Source organism: Polypterus senegalus, chromosome 15, assembly GCF_016835505.1.
Source record: "Polypterus senegalus isolate Bchr_013 chromosome 15, ASM1683550v1, whole genome shotgun sequence".
In the NCBI taxonomy this organism is placed as follows: domain Eukaryota; kingdom Metazoa; phylum Chordata; class Cladistia; order Polypteriformes; family Polypteridae; genus Polypterus; species Polypterus senegalus.
In genome coordinates, this window is record NC_053168.1 from 3,600,956 (window position 1) to 3,625,435 (window position 24,480).

The 24,480-nt window shown below is 41.2% G+C and overlaps 1 protein-coding gene across 1 annotated transcript in view; it reads right to left on the minus strand.

Annotated features, from left to right (window-relative positions):
* Nucleotides 1-24,480, minus strand: part of pik3r4 (phosphoinositide-3-kinase, regulatory subunit 4) — a 137,308-nt gene that overhangs the window by 27,271 nt on the left and 85,557 nt on the right. The window contains exon 13 of the mRNA XM_039737397.1: nucleotides 11,240-11,405. Within this exon, the coding sequence (XP_039593331.1) occupies nucleotides 11,240-11,405 (166 nt within the window). The remainder of the gene's footprint in view (nucleotides 1-11,239; nucleotides 11,406-24,480) is intronic.

A 24,480-nucleotide genomic window follows, 5' to 3' on the forward strand; every position in this document is an offset into this window, starting at 1 on the left:
CGCAGTAGATGTCTGTGCGTCCCTCCATGGATATGCCTCCCCAGACCATCACTGACCCACCACCAAACCTGTCATGTTGAACGCGTTGCAGGCAGCATATCGTTCTCCTTGTCTTCTCCAGACTCTTTCACGTCTATCACAGCTGCTCAGGGTGAACCTGCTCTCGTCTGTAAAAGTACAGGGCGCCAGTGGCGGACTTGCCAATTCTGGTGTTCTTGAGCAAATGCCAGTCGAGCTCCACGGTGCTGGGCAGTGAGCACAGGGCCCACTACAGGACGTCGGGCCCTCAGGCCATCTTCATGAAGTCTGTTCCTGATTGTTTGGGTAGAGACATTCACACCAGTGGCCCTCTGGAGGTCATTCTGTAGGGCACGAGCAGTGCTCAGCCTGTTCCGCCTTGCACAAAGGAGCAGGTATCGGTCCTGCTGATGGGTTGAGGACCTTCTACGGCCCTGTCCAGCTCTCCGAGAATAACAGCCAGTCTCCTGAAATCTCCTCCATGTTCTGGAGATTGTGCTGGGAGACACATTAAACCTTCTTGCTGCAGCACGTGTGGATGTGCCATCCTGGAGAAGTTGGACAACCTGTGCAACTTCTGTAGGGTTAAGGAATCGCCTCATACTGCCAGTAGAGATGATTACTCAAGCCAAAACTAGCACGAGTGGAAAACCAGCCAAAAAAGATCAAGAGGGAGAAACTTGAAATGACCTCCACATGTAAAACCAGTCCTGTTTTGAGGGTTTTCTAATTGTTGCCACTTTAGTGCACCTGTCGTTAAGTCCATGAACACCAATACAGCTGAAAGTGATTAACAATGACCTCAGCTGCTTAACCAACCAGAAAATAATCAGACAGGTTTAATTGATTTCATGCCAGGCCCAATAAAAAAAGTGTTCCTTTAATTTTTGTGAGCAGTGTACATACATATATACATATATATACATACATATATTATCGATACTAATAAAAGGCAAAGCCCTCACTGACTCACTCACTGACTTATCACTAATTCTCCAACTTCCCGTGTGGGTGGAAGGCTGAAATTTGGCAGGTTCATTCCTTACAGCTTCCTTAAAAAAGTTAAGCAGGTTTCATTTCGAAATTTTATGCGTAATGGTCATAACTGGAAGCTATTTTTCTCCATTTACTGTAATGGAGTTGAGCTCGAAAGCCGTGGGGGCGGAGTTTTGTGTGACATCATCACACCTCCCACGTAATCACGCAGTGCATAGAAAACCAGGAAGAGCTCCAAAAAGCTCTGAAGAAAACATGCATTATGTAATTGAGAAGGCAGCGAAACAATAAGAAGCGAGCGAGTGACATATACTACCATATTCATGAGTGCGGCTACTTCAGAAACAAAGCACGGTGTAAACCTAAAGTTTAAATTAAGTTCATAGACAGGCTGCCGCTGGCGTTTGTAATTTAGTACCTGCCCATATAAGGCCATCCGTCAGCAGCAATCCAATAGAAACACTGCCGCTAAATATTCACAGGTGAAGGACTGTGCTTATGCAGAGGAAGATGAGATGGTCAGGGTGGTGTTTGGCACAAACTCAGCGAAACTGCGAGAGAAAGTTTTAAGTGCTGGGTCTTAGCTAACATTTAATACAGCCGTGGACATAGCACGACATGGCACCAGCACAGCTGGGAAACTTTGATGCATGTACACCGAGCGGCTCACGTGAACTGGCGCGGTGCACAGACAAAAGCAACAGTTCCAAAGAGCTGAACAAAACCGAATTACACAATTGAGAAGGCAGCAAAAAATATGAAGCGTCTGATACATACAAGCGTATTCATAAGTGCAGCTACTGCGGAAACAAAGCAGACGGTGGAAAAAGTCAATTTCCCGCTAAAGGAAGACAGTGTAAAAAAAACCCGTGCATGCAGTGTGTCAGGTCTCAGATAAAGAGGAAGGCGAGCTGTTTATTGATGCAGTAAGCGAATCGATGAATGAAACCTGTTATCTTTACAACGATTGACAAACACGGAATGTAACTTGAACACAACACATCCTCCAAATACGAACCTGATTGAAAGAAATAATGAGAATCAAATCCTTGATGACAGCAACAGTCAATAACACTCACAAAACAGTTACTGTATATTGACAATCATGTTACGTTATTTTTAAAATGTTCCCTTTTCTTTTTCATAACTTCTTTAACACACTACTTCTCCGCTGCGATACGCTGGTATATTATATATATATATATATATATATATATATATATATACACACTCACCTAAAAGATTATTAGGAACACCTGTTCAATTTCTCATTAATGCAATTATCTAATCAATCAATCACATGGCAGTTGCTTCAATGCATTTAGGGCTGTGGTCCTGGTCAAGACAATCTCCTGAACTCCAAACTGAATGTCAGAATGGCACAGAAAGGTGATTTAAGCAATTTGGAGCGTGGCATGGTTGTTGGTGCCAGGCGGGCGGTCTGAGTATTTCACAATCTGCTCAGTTACTGGGATTTTCACGCACAACCATTTCTAGGGTTTACAAAGAATGGTGTGAAAAGGGAAAAACATCCAGTATCGGCAGTCCTGTGGCGAAAATGCCTTGTTGATGCTAGAGGTCAGAGGAGAATGAATGGGCCGACTGATTCAAGCTGATAGAAGAGCAACTTTGACTGAAATAACCACTCGTTACAACCGAGGTATGCAGCAAAGCATTTGTGAAGCCACAACACGCACAACCTTGAGGCGGATGGGCTACAACAGCAGAAGACCCCACCGGGTACCACTCATCTCCACTACAAATAGGAAAAAGAGGCTACAATTTGCACAAGCTCACCAAAATTGGACAGTTGAAGACTGCAAAAATGTTGCCTGGTCTGATGAGTCTCGATTTCTGTTGAGACATTCAAATGGTAGAGTCAGAATTTGGAGTAAACAGAATGAGAACATGGATCCATCATGCCTTGTTACCACTGTGCAGGCTGCTGGTGGTGGTGTAATGGTGTGGGGGATGTTTTCTTGGCACACTTTAAGCCCCTTAGTGCCAATTGGGCATCGTTTAAATGCCACGGGCTACCTGAGCATTGTTTCTGACCATGTCCATCCCTTCATGACCACCATGTACCCATCCTCTGATGGCTACTTCCAGCAGGATAATGCACCATGTCACAAAGCTCGAATTATTTCAAATTGGTTTCTTGAACATGACAATGAGTTCACTGTACTAAAATGGCCCCACAGTCACCAGATCTCAACCCAATAGAGCATCTTTGGGATGTGGTGGAGCGGGAGCTTCGTGCCCTGGATGTGCATCCCACAAATCTCCATCAAATGCAAGATGCTATCCTATCAATATGGGCCAACATTTCTAAAGAATGCTTTCAGCACCTTGTTGAATCAATGCCACGTAGAATTAAGGCAGTTCTGAAGGCGAAAGGGGGCCAAACACCGTATTAGTATGGGGTACCTAATAATCCTTTAGGTGAGTGTAAATTAAAACAAAACAAAATTGAAAATGTTTAAATTCACATCACTATGCCTACATGACAATATTTTGGAAATCTCTGCCTCCAATCAGGTTACACCAAGGCCTGACCGAATATTTTAATTGTTTAATATGTTTGGGAGGGAGGGTTAAGGTTAAAGACATACAAAACCCTAAAAAGCAGCTAAAAAGCAGACAATTATGACAGTAAATGGTTTTCTAGTGATTGATGAATTTTGTAAACACTGTACTCCTGATTCCAGCCTTCAGGCTATATGAATTATGTATATCATAAATCTGGCTCAGAACTAAACATTTACTTCAAGTGAGCACCATCCAAAAACTGTTATAATTTCCAGTCTGATTTTCATGCCAGAAGTGTGACAAGCTGAGTGAATCAAAATGATGTAAGGTTTGAACACTTGGACAAGAAAATTCTGAAGGTAACATTTTCCTTTGCCATTCTATGGAATTTCCTGATCACACAAAGAATTCAAATTGCAAGAAGTAAGCAGGCAGACATGCATTTCCAGGAGTCCAAACTGGCGATGACATACTATAGGTTGTGAAAGGCAAACAGTAAAAATATGATAAAAAAGATTATATTAGGACAGTCTTGGGCCTAGCAACCCTGAACTAGATGAAGTGGGTTTCAGAATGTCGTTTAACACTAGAATTACCAGAGCCTATGAGAAAACTCGTAAATCCGGTGCACCTTAAATCCATTCTCACCTCTCCGTCAGCATCTTTTGTCCTGTGAATGTGTCGATAAGCAGCAAGCAGCCTGGTATCCCATCCCCCCGCTCATCGCCGCAATTCAATTTGCAAAGAAATTTCTCAGTGCTCAGTGTTTATCTTTGAGAGAAGTGCTGGAGCTTTATAGGGTAAAATAGTACATCGTCATTTGGAATACATACATTTCATGTGTGTTCAGTGTCATCAACAATCTATGTAAAAACGTCATTAACACTGAAACGTTTTTCATGTTTTAGTAATAATTGACGAAATGTAGACATGTAATGTATAATGTGTGAAGCCTGAAATACAAATATGAAATAAACACTTTCACAAAAGGTACAAGTATAACAAAACAAGGGCACTTTTATTCAAGAATTTAACTGAAGAAAAAAGAAAGCAGGCTACCGTAGGCGGTTGATATGACAGCGTTCCTGGTACAATGCTAAGAACTGCTGCCTTCCAATCAAGAGGTCGCGGTTTCAATATCAGCTGGGTTTTTTTTTCTTCAGTTTTATTCTCTCACTCACGTTCAAGCTCCCACACCCACCCCTGATCTGACGCTGTTTTCAAGACATGGTATAACAAACAAACTTGTTTTGTTACACCCCCTCTTTATTTGAAAACCATGTCAGATCTTGTGTGCGAACGAGACTGGGACCGGGAAAACTGTGGATGAGGATGTGAGTGGTGTGCGTGACTGAGAATGACTGTGGATGTCAATTTTTTTTTATTCAGTTTTATTCTTGAGTGTTCCTGCTCACACTGAATTAGTATGCACCTTCTGATCCATGATTTCACTGACAAAAAAAGAGAGACTTAGGTATATATGACATTTGGAATAATTCATTTTATGACCTGTATTGTACATTTCAGAAAACGTTGCTGAACTAATGCAACATTATATTCATTTGCATACCTTCATGCGGTTGTAGTCAGTGACCACGTTTGTTTTCTTTTTTCTCGATCTTGGCCAGTGTCCACATGTTCCTGCGTGGTGGTGTTTCTTTTGAACTCCAGGAGGTGCAGAGGACAGAATTGTACAGAGAGGTCAGTTCCACGCTATATACAATCATCAGATTCAAATGTTAACAGTTCCCACACACACCCAAGGACCATCCTTCCTACATTTACGACATGTGTATAAAGTGTGAAGCCTGAAGTCCAAATATGAAATAAACACTTTCACAAAAGGTACAAGTATAACAAAACAAGTGCACTTTTATTGAAGAATATAACCGAAGAAAAAAGAAAGTGGGTTACGGTAGGCGGTTGATAGGACAGCTTGTGTGATGCAATGCTAAGAACTGCTGACTCAATCAAGAGCTTCTGGGTTTGATGCTGGCAGCGTCTCAAGTTTACCATTTTGAGTAAGAGAACTGCTCTTATTGTACAGTAATTCCCAGTTATGTGCACCACTCACACCCATGCCTACAACCATACAGAATTGATTCCACATAAGAGAATTTCCAGTTCCATTGTCTCAAAACACTACTGACACTGCGAATGTGAGTGGTGTTTTGAGATTATGGATCTTGAAATTACAGGGAATTCTCATTTACAATTATTCCCGGTCAAGTACATGTCTTTATCTGAAAACAGCATCAGATCAGGGGTTTGGGGTGGGCAGGCAGATGTTGTGGGAGCGTGAACGTGAGTGAGAGAATAAAACTAAAAAAAAAAAAAACAATCAAATGTATATTTTTATTGTATAATATTAACAATAAGAGCAGTTCTCTACTCAAAATGGTAAATTTGTGACGCTGCCAGCATCAAACCCAGAAGCTCTTGATTGAGTCAGCAGTTCTTAGCATTGCATCACACAAGCTGGCGTTTCAACCGTCTACCGTAACCTGCTTTCTTTATTCTTCGGTTAAATTCTTGAATAAAAGTGCACTTGTTTTGTTATACTTGTACCTTTTGTGAAAGTGTTTATTTGATAGTTGGACTTCAGGCTTCACACTTTACACACATGTCGTAAATGTAGGAAGGATGGTCCTTGGGTGTGTGTGGGAACTGTTAACATTTGAATCTGATGATTGTATATAGTGTGGTACTGACCTCTCTGTACTATTCTGTCCTCTGCATCTCCTGGAGTTGAAAAGAAACACCACCACGCAGGAACATGTGGACACTGGCCAAGATTGAGGAAAAAAAAAAAACGAACGCGGCCACTGTCTACAACCGCATGAAGGTATGCAAATGAATATAATGTTGCATTAGTTCAGCGACGTTTTCCAAAATGTACTATACAGGTCAATAATTAATGAATTATTCCAAATGTCATATGTACCTAAGTCTCTCTTTTATTGTCAGTGACATCATGGATCAGAAGGTGCATACTAATTCAGTGTGAGCAGGAACACTGAAGAGTAAAACTGAATAAAAAAAATTCACATCCACAGTCATTCTCAGTCACGCACATCCACGTCCACAGTTTTCCCAGGCTCGTTCGCGCACAAGATCTGACATGGTTTTCAAATAAAGAGGGGGTGTAACAAAACAAGTTTGTTTGTTATACCATGTCTTGAAAACAGCGTCAGATCGGCGGTGGGTGTGAGAGCTTGAATGTGAGTGAGAGAATAAAACTGAAAAGAAAAAAAACCCGCTAACTTTGACAAGTACTATAAATTTACAGACGCAAATCAAATGTATGTGTTCTTAGCATTGCACCATGAACGCTGTCGTATCAACTGCCTACCGTAACCTGATTTCTTTATTCTTCGGTTAAAATCTTGAATAAAAGTGCCCTTGTTTTGTTATACTTGTACCTTTTGTGAAAGTGTTTATTTTATATTTGTATTTCAGGCCTCAAAAATTATACACTTCTACATTTTGTCAATTATTACTAAAACATGAAAAACGTTTCTGTGTTAACGATGTTTTTACAGAGATTGTTGATGATACTGAAAACACATGAAATGTATATATTCCAAATGACGATGTACTTTTTTTACCCTATAATGCTCCAGCACTCGAAGATAAACACTCAGCACCGAGAAACTTCTTTATGAATTGAACTGCGGCGATGAGACGGGGGATGGGATACCAGGCTGCTTATCGACACATTTACAGGACAAAAGACGCTGATGGACAGGTGAGAAAGGATTTAAGGTGGGCCGGATTTACGAGTATTTTCGTAGGCTCTGGTAATCTAGTGTTAATAACAGCCAAATATGCTTCAAATGACATATACTGCAAAAACCTTTCAATAAAATAACAGCCCTCCTAGAGATCTATTTCACAATTTGATACAATTATGGAGAGGCATTGATGATATATTTAAACTTCACATATTAGCTATGATATTAGCTTAATCATCACTATTTTGCCGTTTTGCTAATTTAACCAACTGTTTAATAATTTTGGGGGACACAATAATTCCAGGAATTGGTCAGTTGTACAGGAGTAGAGTGTAGTTATCAAATGTCAAATGCCTACAGTCTGCTTAATACAGTATGTCTGCCGAGTGGGTTTTTTTTTAAACTGAGCCATAATGGCAGATTTTCAAAAGGCAATAATGCTTATATTTCTTGAAATTGATGAACTTGTTCATAAAGAGTTTTTACCCGTAAACAGACTGATAATCGGCGACATTACATTGAACTACTTAAGCGTCTATTGGAAAGCATCAGGAAAAAATTTCTGGAGGAGTGGTGCACCCAAAACTGGAGTTTGCACATTGACAAATGCACACTGCATTGCTAGAAGAAGAGTTACTGACCAAAAATCAATGTGGTTGTTGGTTTGCTTTCTCTGTATTCTCCAGATCTTACTCTGTGTCGTTTTTTTTTTTTTTTTTTTCTAAAAATAAAATTGTTGCTGATTTGCTACTGTGGAAGAAATGCAGGAAAAAAAAGTAACAGCCAGCTTTAGGCAGAGTAACAAATGATGAGTACAGGAAATGTTAAAATAACTGCAAGAAGTTCTCGGACAAATGTATTACGCCTTAAGGAGAGTACCTTAAAGGTGAATAAGAGGGGATTGATCTAAGCTTTAAAATAAAGTCTCCAAGCACAACACATGTCCGAACCTTCATGTACATTACAAACAAAATCCCTGCCTTGTGTGGTTTAATGACGAGCACCAACTAAATGCTCCACTACAAAGAATTTTATGTTTGCTTCTTAATTAATCTCCATGGTTAATGAACTTGTCATCATTTATAAGCACTTCGATTAATCTGTCTATGAATCACTGATAACTTAACTGACCTACTGTCAGCATGGTAGGCTCAACATTTCTCTTAGAATGGTATCATGTATTGAAGGAAAAAAAAAATAAAATTATATATATATATATATATATATATATATATATATATATATATATATATATATATATATATATATATATATATATATATATATATATATCTTGGGAGGGAGACTAGGGAGACAAGACGTGATCTTCTTGGAAGACAATTTGACATCCCATGGGACAACATTTAAAACAAGTTTACAGACATCTAACCTAGCAATTGTTGGAATGCTTTTGGCAGACACACTTCATGTGCTCCCAGCAGAACATGCAGCTCATCAGCAGCAGCAAGCCAGTAGATGATCCGACTGCTTCTCCTTAGTGTGCGTTCAGCCCCCCAAACGTGAGAAGCAGAGACAAGCAGTGGTAAAAGGACAGCTGCTGAACAAGGTTTTTAAATGATCAACGCGCAGCGCGACAAGCAGCACAAGCAGCTTGCCAGCAGATGATCCGTCCGCTTCTCCTTAACATGCGTTCAGCTGCCCCCCCCCTTCACAATACGAGCGGCGCTATATGTCCTGCGAGAAAGAGATTTAACCAGGCCTGGGGCCAGAAATAAAGGACAAGTATTGTTTTTACAAAAGTTTTAAAAAGTAAAAGTGAAAATAATGCATATGTAACTAGGGCTGGGCGATTTGGCCTAAAATCAAAATCTCGATTAATTGAACATTTTAACTCAATTACGATTAATGAATGATTATTTTATTTTTTTTTTTGCCCTCATAGTTCACTGACAAGTTTTGTACAGTAAATATGCTCACATATTACTAATGAGAGATTTTTGAATGAAGGGTGCATTACTTGATTTTAAAATAATTGAAGGAAACACACTATCTACTATCTGTGATTATTTATTGAACATCAATGTTGAACAACTGAAATTAAAGCACACATTGCCTAAAACGAACAGTCACTTATAAAAAAAGTAAAAATAAATAACTTGCACTTTTGGAAACAAAATAAATTATTTTCAATGTTTTTCTTATTAAAAGTAGAAAATAAGCAGTATCTCTTCTAAATAAAATAACTCTTATATATCCTGTAAATAATATTTTAAACAGTGCATTTCTTGCATCTTCTGTAAACAAATATTTGAATGTGCAATGTATCAATGTAAACAACAGATTGTTGTAATGAAAATCGAACTCTCTAAGCACTGTTGCATGAGGTGATCTTAGCGATCTTGTCATGTCACTATATGAACATGAATTTACTCTAAGTTCTTACTAAGAAACACGAGCATGTTAACCTTTTCAGGTTTCAGGCAGGACCTGAGGCATGTAACAATGTTTCCGCCTGAACTGAAAACCCGCTCTGATGGGGAGCTAGTAACTGGTATGCAGAGATACTTTTTTGCCACCTTACTTAGAGTGGGAATGTGTACATGATGCTTCCTCTACCAGTCCAGTGGATTTGCCTCACTATCCAGCATGGGGGACACTAAACAGCTGCTCATCTCTGCACCGTTGTCTGTCGTAATGGCTGAAAGTTTTTCTTCCGTGAGGTCCCATTCAGAAAGCAGATCTTTCAGACCTTGCGCAATCATATCTGCCGTGTGATTGGCTGGAAAATATGCCGTCTCAAGGCATCTCTGGCGCAGCTTCCAATCGTCGTCAATGTAGTGCAAAGTAAGGCTCAAGAATGGGTCCATCGTCCTACTTGACCAGAGATCAGATGTGGCTGCAAAGTGTTGAACATTTTTCAGTTCAGCAACTACATTTTTACAACATGTCTTGTACACGTCTGGCAGCACAGTTTTAGAAAAATGTGATTGCGATGGCACAGTGTATCTTCTGTCGAGAGTTTTAACGAGGTGTTTAAACCTGCTTCGCTCCACTGTAGCCAAGGGAGTCATATCCTTTGCGATGTAATAACAAATAGCGTCAGTTATTTCTTTCCATCTTCTTGAACTCTTCTCATACTGTGTGGCATTTGTGAACGCTTGTGTTATCGACATCTGCTTTGCGGAGGCACTTGTTGCTGGGCGCTTGTCAGTCTTTTTTTGAGCCATGCACTGTTCATATTCAGTAACGTGATTGTGCTTCAAGTGTTGAAACAAATTGGTGGTGTTACCTTTGGGCGTCGAGACTGTTTTTCTACATTGTCTACATCTGACTTCATTTTGTTCGATGGCATGCTTACTGAAGCCAAAATGTGTCCAAATGACGAAGACTGTGTTTTTGTTTGGTACAAGCTGCTCTTGTTGCTCAGTTGTGCCAGTGTTTAAGCTCTCCATGCTCGACATGTTGGCGGAATAACGTAATGTACCGGAGCGGGGTCGCGTGACTCCACACGCGGTAGTGTTTTTAAAGGGAAAGTAATCGAAATAATCAACCTGGAAAAATTTGATCGATTATAGGTTGTGAATGTTGATTTCGATTACTTTTCGATTAATCACCCAGCCCTATATGTAACAATTCCCATGAAAATAACAATTCCTTTAAATAACCAAACACACACACACACAATATTTAGAAATAGCCTCAAAGTCTATAAAGCATTTAAAAGTAACATGCATTTGAAGTGTAAACGTGTCTGTAGTCTGCACTGTGCTTTATCTCACTTCCTGTACTGCCTGAACCCACAATTCCAAAATGTTACAGAGAGATCACAGCCTACAAAGAGACACGGATGATGAATGATCCATAGCTAACGTGCATTAGTTTGGCTGCCAAACTGTGTTCTTAATGGTTTAATTTTCAGTGTAGACCTTCACTCTTCTTTGGCACCAGAATTGTGTATGCATCCCAGTGTAACCCCTTCAGAAATGCCTATACCTACATACCTAGTTGTTGTTGTCTTTCCTTCCACTTTCTGGCTGTCCCAGATTTTCACAGTTCCATCATTTGAACATGTTGCAAAAATGGAATGCTCATCAGATACCCGAATGCGATTCACAGATGATTTGTGTTCATGAAGATGTGCAACAAGCAGACCCTTGGGATGCCATCCTAAACAAAAAAGAAGGAGTATTACTGAATTGACCAACTGACTGATGGGAAAAAAAAAACAAAACATTTTTAAGTAAAAAGTGAGTTCATTAAAGAAAACCTAACACCAAGTGTTTAGTCACTTTCAAAAGAGTTACAGGTCTGCCTGTTCCCTGCCAATGTGGAGCTGGTATAGCAGAGGTGTGAATTTTCTCAGGGGTAACTCCCTCTCTTCCCAAATCCCAAAGACACACAAACTAAATGAATGGGCCACACTAAGTTAGCACAGCATGACTCTGTGTGCTTGTGAACGCACCCCATGCCTGTTTGGCATCTACTCCTTCCACGATGGGCTCTGATCTCCTGTAGCTCTATAATGGAAGAAGGAACTTCACAAAATTGATGTACTATACCAGAAAAAAAAATTAAAAACAAAGTATTTCCCAATATTCAATTACATTTTCAACAAGATTTGTTTTAGAAAAGGATATTGTCTTCCTATCATGTGTATGCATATCATGTATGAGTCAGGTGGAGAAATTTGTTTCTGTTGGTGCAAAGAGAATTAGCTGCACCTTAACATCAGCAAAAAAAACAAGGAACGGCTTATAGACTTTCACTGCACGAAAGATCGTCTATGTCTGGTCACTTCTCAGGGAGTGGATGTAGAGGTGGAGTACTGCTACACGTAATTAGGGGTCCACATTAATGACATGTTGGACTGGTCTTGGAACACACAGGAAGAAGAGAAGAAAGGGCTGAGCAGGCACGTTTTTTTAAGAGACTGTGTTTCTTTAATGTGTGAAGTGACAACCTTCACATCTTCCATAACTCCATAATGCGATGACCAGTGTGATTTTCTGCACTGTGGTGTGCTGCGCAGGTCACTTCAATTGAGGCCGACTGAATCAACATGCTAATTAAAAGGGTAGGCTCAGTCATAGGATGCACTCTGGCCCCCATGGAGGTAGCAGAAAAGGAGAGGGCTAAAACAAAGGTGAGTGTCATTATGAACAATGCCGCACATCCTCCTTGTGACACATCAACAGTGAGGACTTTAATCAACTAATGAATCATGCAGCTGAAATGTGTCAGGAAACGCGACAGGGCTCCTTTATACCAACAGCAATACCCCTGTATAGTGTCTCACTGGGACTGGGACTGACAAGTCAGATGTCAGTCAGTCATTCTCCATCCCACTATATCGTAACACAGAGTCACGGGGTCTGCTGGAGCCAATTCTCAGCCAGCACAGGGCACAAGGCAGGACCAAACCCCAGGCAGGGTGTCAGCCATACGCAGGTCACACACACACACCAAGCACACACTCGGGACAATTTAGGATCGCCAATGCACCTAACTTGCAAGTCTTTGGACAGTGGGAGGAAACACAAGCAGACACGGGGAGAACATGCAAACTCCACGCAGGGAGGACCCGGGAAGCGAACCCGATTCTCCTAACTGCAAGGCAGCAGCGCTACCACTGCGCCACCGTGCTACCCCACAAAGTCAGACGTTTTCTTTCCTTTTAAATTTTCTTCCTTTTCACCTAAGCTGGTGTGTATTTATGCAATATTGTGTGCCTTACATTGCAATATCCATCAATCCATTATCCAACCCTGCTATATCCTAACTACAGGGTCACGGGGGTCTGCTGGAGCCAATCCCAGCCAACACAGGGTGCAAGGCAGAAAACAAACCCTGGGCAGGGCGCCAGCCCACTGCAGTACATTGCAATATTATATTTTTAAATTCAAAAAAGAATAATCTTTCAGTTTCAAATTTTTAAGAATTCTGAGGAGTTGAGAAGTGGAAATGAAACAAAACAATGATAAATGCCCAAACAGTAAAGTAATACTAATCTTTTTTTATGCATTTACTGTACAGGGCAGACTCTGAAAAAGGTTAGCTAAATAGTATTTTGCCTTGTAAGATTTCCAGTTTTCTTTTTGGAAATAAAACAAAAAAAATGATAAATGTCCAAATGGTAAAACAATGTTAATCTTTTTTACGGATATGTTATATACAGTAGAGCAGACTTTCAACAGATTAGCTGAAATGCCTGTTGTGCTTGTATGATTTCCAGTTTTCTTTCATCACTCAATAACAGCAAACCAAAAAGTCTGGACGTCAATAGATTTCTATTAATTAATAAATTACATAATTACAGAAATACCACTATTCTAACAAAGGGCTTCTCCCAACATTGTAACGTCATTCCACAAGCTTAACGATGAAGGAAGACGACACTTCTGATTTCACAGATTTGAATCTTGCACGTATACTCTTAAGCAGCTTACAGAATGAAGTTACGTAACATCAGGAAAATGCAGTGCTCATGTACAGCAGTGGTCCTCAATCACAGTCCTGGAGGGCCGCAGTGGCTATGGGCTTTCATTCAGGCCAATGTCCTTATTAGATCTCAGTCCTTGCTGATAATGATAGTTGGTGTTTAGTGTTTAACTCTATGCCTTGTTAGTGCTTTCATTCATCAAATACCAATTTTACTTACTTTGTAGATCAGAGGTCCTCAGTTACAATCCTGGAGGTCTGCTGTGGCTGCAATATTTCACTTTAAACAATTTCTTAATTAGAAATTCCTTTATTTACTACTAAACCAATACGTTTTTGGGCCTTCATTTTAGTTCTCTTGCCTGTTGCCACTCAGAACCCTTAATGGCTTATTTTAGATTTTAGTAGCTACATTTAACTTTTAATTGTTGCCTGTTTTCTTAATCAGACATTAGTTAATAATGAGATGCAGATAACCAATAAACCAGCAGTTCTCCAGCTCACATGCTTACCATAAAGTATCTGTGATAAAAATGTTTAGGAATGAATGGGATGGGAATTAGAAGGACCATTACGTTTAAATCTATTCTGGTCCACAAAACACAGAAGTGAACTCTACAGTGCAAACAGAATTGCTCTTGGGTGAAGGCAAGCATTAACAAGCCAAACAGTTCAATACCAAGTTTCATTATCAGCATGGACTGCTTTCTAATTAGAAAACTAGTTGGAATAAAAACCTGCAGCCAGGACCGTGATTGAGGACCCCTGATGTAGAGAGTAATACACACACACACACACACACACACACACACACACACACACACACACACACACCAGAAAGTCCAGTTTGGTCAATCCACTTAAAGAATACACATTTGAAGCCTGATGAAGAGGTGCCTGTTTATAACTGTACTAGCAGCAGCACCTAGCGCTGCTCAGATAAGTAATTTTAAGCTTTGGTCCTTTATCTGCTACTCAGCATTCAGTCTGTTTTGGTGTTTCACTTCCTTTGAGCTATGTTGTCCGGGGCTTTATGCCCCTGGTAGGGCCACCCAAGGCAAACTGGTCCTAGGTGAGGGATGAGACAAAGAGCGGTTCAACAAACCTCCGATGAAGAGCAAAAACTTTGGACAACGTTTTCCCTTGCCCGGACGCGGGTCACCGGGGCCCCCCTCTGGAGCCAGGCCTGGAGGTGGGGCTCGATGGCGGCGCCTGGTGGCGGGCCTGCACCCATGGGGCTCGGCCGGGCACAGCCCAAGAGGTAACGTGGGTCCTCCTCCCATGGGCTCACCACCTATGGGAGGGGCCAAGGAGGTTGGGTGCAGTGTGAGTTGGGTGGTGGCCGAAGGCGGGGACCTTGGCGGTCTGATCCTCGGCTACAGAAACTGGCTCTTGGGACGTGGAATGTCACCTCTCTGAAGGGGAAGGAGCCTGAGCTAGTGCGCGAGGTCGAGAGGTTCCGGCTAGATATAGTCGGACTCACCTCGACGCACAGCTTGGACTCTGGAACCAATCTCCTTGAGAGGGGCTGGACTCTCTACCACTCTGGAGTTGCCCCCGGTGAGAGGCGCCGAGCAGGTGTGGGCATACTTATTGCCCCCCGACTCGGAGCCTGTGCATTGGGGTTTACCCCGGTGGACGAGAGGGTGGCCTCCCTCCACCTTCGGGTGGGGGGAAGGGTCCTGACTGTTGTTTGTGCGTATGCGCCAAACAGCAGTTTGGAGTATCCACCCTTTTTGGAGTCTCTGGAGGGGTTGCTAGAGGGCATACCTTCTGGGGATTCCCTCGGTTTCCTGGGAGACTTCACTGCTCACGGGCAATGACAGTGAGACCTGGAAGGGGCGTGATTGGGAGGAATGGCCCCGATCTGAACCCGAGCGGTGTTTTGTTATTGGACTTCTGTGCTCGTCACGGATTGTCCATAACGAACACCATGTTCAAGCATAAGGGTGTTCATATGTGCACTTGGCACCAGGACACCCTAGGCCTCAGGTCGATGATCGACTTTGTGGTCGTGTCGTCGGACTTGCGCCATATGTCTTGGACACTCGGGTGAAGAGAGGGGCGGAGCTGTCAACTGATCACCACCTGGTGGTGAGTTGGCTTCGATTGTGGGGGAAGATGCCGGTCAGACCTGGTAGGCCCAAACGTGTTGTGAGGGTCTGCTGGGAACGGCTGGCAGAGTCCCCTGTCAGAAGTAGCTTCAACTCCCACCTCCGGCAGAACTTCAACCACGTCCCGAGGGAGGTGGGGGACATTGAGTCAGAATGGGCCATGTTCCGTGCCTCTATTGTTGAGGCGGCTGACCGGAGCTGTGGCCGCAAGGTGAGAGTGAGAGTTTGACTCCGCCAGGGCTGCCCTTTGTCACCGATTCTGTTAATAACTTTCATGGACAGAATTTCTAGGCGCAGCCAGGGTGTTGAAGGGGTCCAGTTTGGTGGACTCAGGATTGGGTCACTGCTTTTTGCAGATGATGTTGTCCTGTTTGCTTCATCAGGCCGTGATCTTCAGCTCTCTGGATCGGTTCGCAGCTGAGTGTGAAGCGGCTGGGATGAGAATCAGCACCTCCAAATCCGAGCATGGTCCTCAGCCGGAAAAGGGTGGAGTGCCCTCTCAGGGTTGGGGGAGAGATCCTGCCCCAAGTGGAGGAGTTCAAATATCTCGGGGTCTTGTTCACGAGTGAGGGAAGAATGGAGCGTGAGATCGACAGGCGGATCGGTGCGGCATCCACAATGATACGGGCTCTGCATCGGTCTGTCGTGGTGAAAAAGGAGCTGAGCCGTAAGGCAAAGCTCTCAATTTACCAGTCGATCTACGCTCCTACCCTCACCTATGGTCATGAGCTATGGGTAGTGACCGAAAGAACGAGATCGCGAATACAAGCGGCTGAAATGAGTTTCCTCCGCAGGGTGTCTGGGCTTTCTCTTAAAGATAAGGTGAGGAGCTCAGAGTAGAGCCACTGCTCCTCCGCATCAAGAGGAGTCAGATGAGGTGGCTCGGGCATCTGATCAGGATGCCTCCTGGACGCCTCCTGGTGAGGTGTTGGGCACGTCCAACCGGGAGGAGGCCCCGGGGAAGACCCAGGACACGCTGGAGGGACTATGTCTCCCGGCTGGCCTGGGAACGCCTTGGAATTCTCCCGGAAGAGCTGGAAGAAGTGGCCGGGGAGAGGGAAGTCTGGGCCTCTCTGCTTAAGCTGCTGCCCCCGCGACCCGACCTCGGATAAGCGGAAGAGGATGGATGGATGGATGGATGGATGGATGGACTTCCTTTGAGCCACCAGATGGCACTGCACTGTAATTAAAATTCACCATAGTAAATAGGAAAAAAGAAAAAACCCTCAGGGGTCCCAAAGCTGTTTATGGTCTCTTACCGCCAAAGTGGGACAAGTATGCAAAATGTGTGACAAAAGGTGTGTATTGTAAATTGTACTTTTAATTTGGTTTTCTTTTAACTATTTCTTTGACATCTTGACAAGCATTTTCAACTACAACAGCAACATTTATTACTATAGCATGTTTTCATACAAATGATGTAGCTCAAAGTGCTTTACAAGATGAACAAAAAAGAAAAATATAAAATAAGATTAGGCAATCCTAAGTAACAAAGAATGAAGTAAGGTCCGATGGCCAGTAGGACAGAAAAAACAAAAAAAAAAAAAAAAATCCTTGGGTGGTGGAGAGAAAACTAAACAACAAATCTGCAGGGATACCAAGGCCATGAGACCGCCCAGCCCCCCTAACATTAATGATCTCAATCAGTCCTCATGGTTTACAGGTGAATTAAATGATGACAGTCATCTGGCCTTCAATCCATCAATGTAGGGACTGCATGGTGCCCAGATCAGGTAGTGATGGTGCAGATCAGCACCATAGAGAACCGGATAAAGAGCAGCAGAGAAAAGTAGGAGTTAGTACGGCTTGTGGAGGTATGATAATTCAATGCATATACAGAGTATCAGGGTTACACTAAAATGAAGCTATGAGAAAGCCAGGGTTAACATAATGAGTTTTTAGCAGTTTTTTAAAGTGCTCCACCATATTAGCCTGGTGAATTTCTATCGGTAAACTCGTATTCCAGATTTCAGGTGCATAACAGCAGATGGCTGCCTCACCACTTCTTTTAAGTTTAGCTCTTGGAGTGATAAGCAGACCCTCATTTGAAGATCTAAGGTACGATTTGGAGTGTAAAGTGAGAGGCATTCTGAAATACAGGATGGACTGAGATGATTGAAGGCTTTGTAAACCATAAACAATATTTTAAAGTTAATTCTAAATGACACAGGTAACAAGTGTAGTGACGCTCAGACCGGTGTGATGTGATCGGATTTTGTTTTCTTAGTTAAGATTCTGGCAGCTCCATTCTGTACTCGCTGTAACTTACTGATGTCTTTCTTCGCTGGTCCTGAGAGGAGTGCGTTACACTAATCTAGTTGACTAAAAACAAAAGAATGAACTCCTTTTTCAGCATCTTGAAGTTATAAGGGATTTAACTTTTGCTATATTTCTTAAATGAAAAAATGCTGTCTTGGTAATCTGATTAATATGTGATTTAAAATTTAAGTCACAGTCAATAATTATCCCTAAATTCTTTAACTCTGTCTTGACTTTCAAGCCTAATGGATCAAGTTTATTTCTAACACCCTCATTATATTAATTTTTGCCAATCACTAATATTTCTGTTTTCTCCATATTTAGTTTAAGAAAATGACTACTCATCCACTCAGAAACACAAGTAACACATTGGGGTCAGTGAACCAAGAGAGTCGGGGTCATCAGGCGTTATTGATAAATACAGTTGAGTGTTGTCAGCAGAGCTGTGGTAGCTCACGTTATGCCTTGAGATAATCGGACCTCATGTAAGCATGGAGATCAAAAAGAGCAGCGGGTCCAGGAGAGACCCCTGTGTACCACCATATAGAATATCATGTTTCGTTGAAGTATAATCACCACAACTAACAAAGAATTTTCTACCTGTTAAGTAAGACTCAGACCAATTTAAGACCCTGCGGAACAGGCCCACCCACTGACTAAGGTAATTTCTAAGAATATTGTGATCAATGGTATCAAACGCGGCACTCATATCTAAGATGATGAGAACAGATACACAGCCTCTCTCTGCATTGACCCGCAAGTCATTTACTACTTTAACAAGTGCAGTTTCTGTACTGAGATTTGTTCTAAAACCTGACTGAAAGTTATCAAGAATAGCATGGCTATTACGGTGATCATTTAGCTATGTAATGATGGCCTTTTCTAGGATTTTACTTAAGAAAGTCAGGTTAGAAATTGATCTAAAATTGTCAAAACTTGAGGAGTCGAGATTATTTTTCTTGAGCAGGGATTTAACAACAGCAGTCATAAGACAGTCTGGGAAGACCCCCGTATCTTGATGAATTTACGCGCTGGATACTTCTTTGAAAAAACTTGTTGGTATTGGGACAAGGATGCAGGTGGAGAGTCTCAGTTGAGAAATGATTCTATATCCATCCATCCATCCATCCATTTTCTAACCCGCTGAATCCGAATAGGGTCACGGGGGTCTGCTGGAGCCAATCCCAGCCAACACAGGGCACAAGATAGAACCAATCCTGGGCAGGGTGCCAACCCACCGCAGGACACACACAAACACACCCACACACCAAGCACACACTAGGGCCAATTTAGCATCACCAATCCACCTAACCGGCATGTCTTTGGACTGTGGGAGGAAACCGGAGCGCCCGGAGGAAACCCACGCAGACACGGGGAGAACATGCAAACTCCACGCAGGGAGGACCCGGGAAGTGAACCCGGGTCTCCTAACTGCGAGGCAGCAGCGCTACCACTGCGCCACCGTGCCGCCCATGATTCTATATAAATTGGGTAAATCTATCTTGGTTAAAGAATTTAATTTGCTTAAAATGGAATACCGGGATTTAATAGGATGGGTTTTGGGGGGGATGTACTATATTATTTCTAATATCATTAATTTTGTGATTAAAAAATAAAGCAAAACCCTGAAAAGTTTCACTGGAGGCATTTCTTTGGGAGACATGGGTTTACCAAACGATCAATATACATTCTATATATAAAAATGTGCCATAAAATAAATTCTGTAAATGTTAATATTTAAATGAAGATCTTGATATGTCCACAATGAGACATTTTATAGGGTGGACTTACTTTTTCACACGGCTGGGTATAACTGAATGTTCTTGAATATGTTCCTTCACATACTAAAAAACTACCAATAAGAAGATAAAGCAAGCATAGTTTAGTGAAAGAAAGAATTTCTAAAGATGATTTACACAGTGAGACTCAAAGCCTTTCAGAGGAGAAGAAGTGAAAAAAGTGTCGACTGAAGGAATACCCACGATATTTTAAGAACAGAGTTGACTATCAGGTTAAAACATACATACATATATATATATATATATATATATATATATATATATATATATATATATATATATATATATATATATAATGTGCTGGTGATGTCATATGGATAATAGTGAGCACTGTACAATGGGTACAGTTTGGAACTGTCGGGAAACAATCCTTTGATGAGACCACAGGGGCCTAATGACAACAGCACACCACCAACACTTAGTGGAAAACCTAAGAATGTGGGAGTGATTATGCTTACAATAACTTTTCTTCGGCTGAAAGCTTATCTAGATTACACAAAAATATGTGGGACAAAAATGTAATCTATTAGTTTTAATAGCCTCATTAGCTAAAGAAAAAACTTTAAATATTCCATTTATTTTATGGCATGTTTCTGAAAGGGTGCCATGAAGCCCTTTCTCTGATAATGAGGCCTCCTACAACAGCACTTTCAGGCAATGACAACACAAATCCTAATAAAATATCTGTTGTTTTTTTCTTTCTCTAATGAATGTTGATAAAAGAAACCAGTTCAAATTAAAGGTAACAGGAAGTGGAAAATGAGGCCTAACCCTTTCCAAACTTGTGTTCTTCTTAAATGGGCCAGTAAAATCACATCCAACTATTGAGATTTTTGGTACTCATTTAAATCTAACAGAGGGATAATGGGGTCAAAGATTATTCAGCTGAAAATACAAAAGCAAAAATGAGAAGATTTCAGCTTATTGGCAAGATAAACAATGGCAAAATACTTCTGAGCAACCACAAAAATCTAATTGTTATGTTGCGTCCTGAAAACTGAGCCAAATTCAATTGCAGACCAATAAATCTATTTAAAGGCACTCACTTTAGAAACTATAGTAAGATTTTAGATTTAAATATTTGTCTAATAGGGAATGCATGTTAATACTGTGGTTCGACCCAGTGCCTCAAGAATCCTGCACCCATTCACCGTGGGTGTAGAGCTTGCATGTTGTCCACATGTCCACATGGAATTTTCTCCAGGCACTTCAGCTGTCCTCACAAAGGTGACATTTAAATGGAAGTAGGAGTTGCTGTTAGTGTGTGGATGGTTGTGTCCTGTGAAGGGCTGGTTGTTCCAGATGCTGCTGGGATGGTCTCTAGCCTTAGTAATCTCAAACTGAACTGGTGTAGCATACAGTTGAGGCCAAAGGTTTCCATTAACCTCAAGTAAAAGACTTTCAAACGCCATGTCTCACAACTCCATCAATAACAAGAATCTGCGTTTTTCTACCCTTCCTACCGGTTTCAAATTACAGTCGACCCTCGATATACGACCGGCCTGACATGCGAACAACTTGATTTACGAGCAAAATTTTTGTTTTGAATTACGAGCAAAATTTTTGTTTTGAATTACGAGCAAAATTTTTGTTTTGAATTACGACCAACGTCTTGCATTACTACCTGAATGTGGTCACGTGTATCCACTTGTACGATTGTAAACAAACAGCTAAGAGTGTTTGTAAGCGTCAGTCAGAGCCCATATACGTGCGTTTGTGGACGTAATTTCGGTCAGTGCAGTGATTTATATAATTTATTTCGATAATTGCTATCAAAATGGCCCCAAAAAAGCTAGAAAAGAAGCTAAAGAAGGAAGAGAAGGTGACAAAGGTAAAGAAATCGATCACAATCGAAACGAAGAGGGAAATTGTGCGGAAATATGAGAGTGGTGTTTGTGTGACTGATCTCGCTAATATGTACAGCATGTAGAAATCCACCATCTCGACAATTATACAAAGAAAAGATTTGTATAAGGAAGCTCATTCCAAACAATAACCATCTTCCATTTCATTCTCCTCCTCCTCCCTTCCTGCAAGCCAAAGATATCAACTTAAATGCTGAATACAGTGTGAAATTGTTGTTTCTGGTAGGCTAGGCACTTTTTATAACTTTTTGGTTAGTACATTAGAAACATTGTTGGTGTTTTTGGTAAATTATGCACATTATACAACCCTTTTTTTATTATGAAAAGGTTAATAAGTAAGTGTTGCTGTGGAATGCAGGTTCGGAATGCATTATGGGCATTTCCATTATTTCTTATGGTAAAAATACTCTTGAGTTACAACCAGCCCTCGCAAACGAATTGAGTTAGTAAGCCAAGGGTTCACTGTACTGGTATAAAACACACATGCAGTACAGTTGTGGGCAAAAGTTTTGAGAATAACACAAGTGTTGGTTTTCACAAAGTTTGCTGCTTCAGTGTTTTTAGGTCTTTTTGTCAGATGTTTCTATGGTAGACTGAAGTAGAATTACTAGCACTACATAAGTTTCAAAGGCTTTTATTGACAATGACAAGAAGTTTATGCAAAGAGTCAATATTTGCAATGTTTTCTTTTTCAAGTCCTCTGCAATTCGCCCTGGCAGGCTGTCAATGAACTTCTGGACCAAATCCAATGATGGCAGCCCATTCTTACATAATCAATGCTTGGAGTTTGCCAGAATTTGGGTTTTTTTGTTTGTCCAGCTGCCTCTTGAGGATTGACCAGACCACAAGTTCTCACTGGGATTAAGGTCTGGACAGTTTCCTGGCCATGGACCTAAAACTTTGATGTTTTGTTCCCTGAGCCAGTTAGCTATCATTTTTGCTTTATGGTGCGGTGCTCCATCATGCTGGAGAAGGCATTGTTGGTCACCAAACTATTCTTGGATAGTTGGGAGAAGTTGCTCTCAGAGGATGTTTTGGTCCCATTCTTTATTCGTGTCCAAACTTTTGAATGCCAGTGTACATACAATACCAGTCAAACATTTTAGAACACCTCCATTTTTCTTCAAATTTAATCTGTTGAATCTGCAATGAATGTCATAAAATGGTGAAAAAAATAAGCTAAAGTAAACTGCCAGAAGTTGCACATTGAAGTTTAGGTTATCAAAAACTGAAAAAAGGAAATTTCAGAGTAATACAAATGTTCCTTTTTAAGGTAACACCTAAGCAAGGCTAAATTTACTTTAATTGTTACAGTAAATCTGTATTATTTATAATATTCTGATATTTCCATTATTTTCAGTTTCTGCTAACCTAAACTTTAAACTGAAACCTCTGGCAGTTTACTGCTTGCATTTTCGCTATTTTAGGTCATTCACTGCATTTCAGTTGATTACATTTGAAGAGTGTAACAGCGATGATTATCCTTCTGTAAGTTTCTCCCATCTCCACAAAGGTTCCCTGAAGCTCAGCCAGAGTGACCATCAGGCTCATAATCGCTTCTCCTACCGAGGCCCTTCTCTCCCCTGATTGCTTGGTTTGTCCAGGTGGTCAGCTCTAGGATGTGTTGTAATTGTTCCAGTTTCTTCTGTTTAAGAATTATGGAAGTCACCATGATCTTGGGAACCTTCAGTGCTCCAGAAGTTGCTTATAGCCTTTCCCAGATATGTGACTCGACAAAATCTCATCTCTATACTCTGCAGGCAATTCTTTCAACCTCAACTCTGGGACTTTCTACAGCCAAGTAAGTGGATTTTCTAACCAGTCCAATCAACTCAAATTACGACAGGTGGACTCTAAATACCTCAATGATGATCAATAGATTGCAATGCACCCGAGGCAAATTTCAAAGTGTCATAGAAAAGGTTCTGAATACAGGATGAGTCAAAATTATGTTAACATTTGAATGGCGGAAACAATTTATTCACAAAACATAATTCATGTGTGAAAGATGATTTACAGGAATGTCTCAACCTGTTCGCTATCATGTTCAACGCATGTACTATATGTGGCACATAAATTGTCCACAAAAATCGTATACAGTGGAACCTCAGTTTACGAGCATAATTCGTTCCGGAAACGTGCTTGTAATCCAAAGCACTCATATATCAAAGCGAATTTCCCCATAAGAAATTATGAAAACTCAGATAATTTGTTTCACAACCCACAAATATTTATATAAAAATGATTAATACAAAATATAAATTAAAAATGCGTAAAACAAATTAACCTGCACTTTACCTTTGAGAAGATTTGTTGATAGTGTGAGGGAGACGAGAGAGAGGAAGAGGAGGAGGGTTATTGTGTAGGACGAATTTCACACAAATTAACAGAATCCCTGCTATCTGCTGGCTCACTGAAATCTTTTTGTTTTTTTTGTGACTTTAACAAGGAAAGCTAACCAATGACAGCTGCTTTTGCCTGAACAGTCACTATAATTGGACACAAAATTTAAAAAAATGCTTTACGCACCGTAAGGTTTCTAAACTCTTTTAGGATTCCCCCCCAGCGGGACAACACACAGAAGAGCATCCCGAAGCAACCATAGGCTCCCAGCGCTGTAGCAGTTCACTGTAAAAGTGAATCATAAAAGATCGCGGTCAAGCTATTAGCGCCTGCCGTCAATGGGCGATACAAGGAAGATTATAAATGCAAGAGCACAGTACTACTCAGCCACTAACCTGGTCACGACCCTTCCTGATTGCTGTGT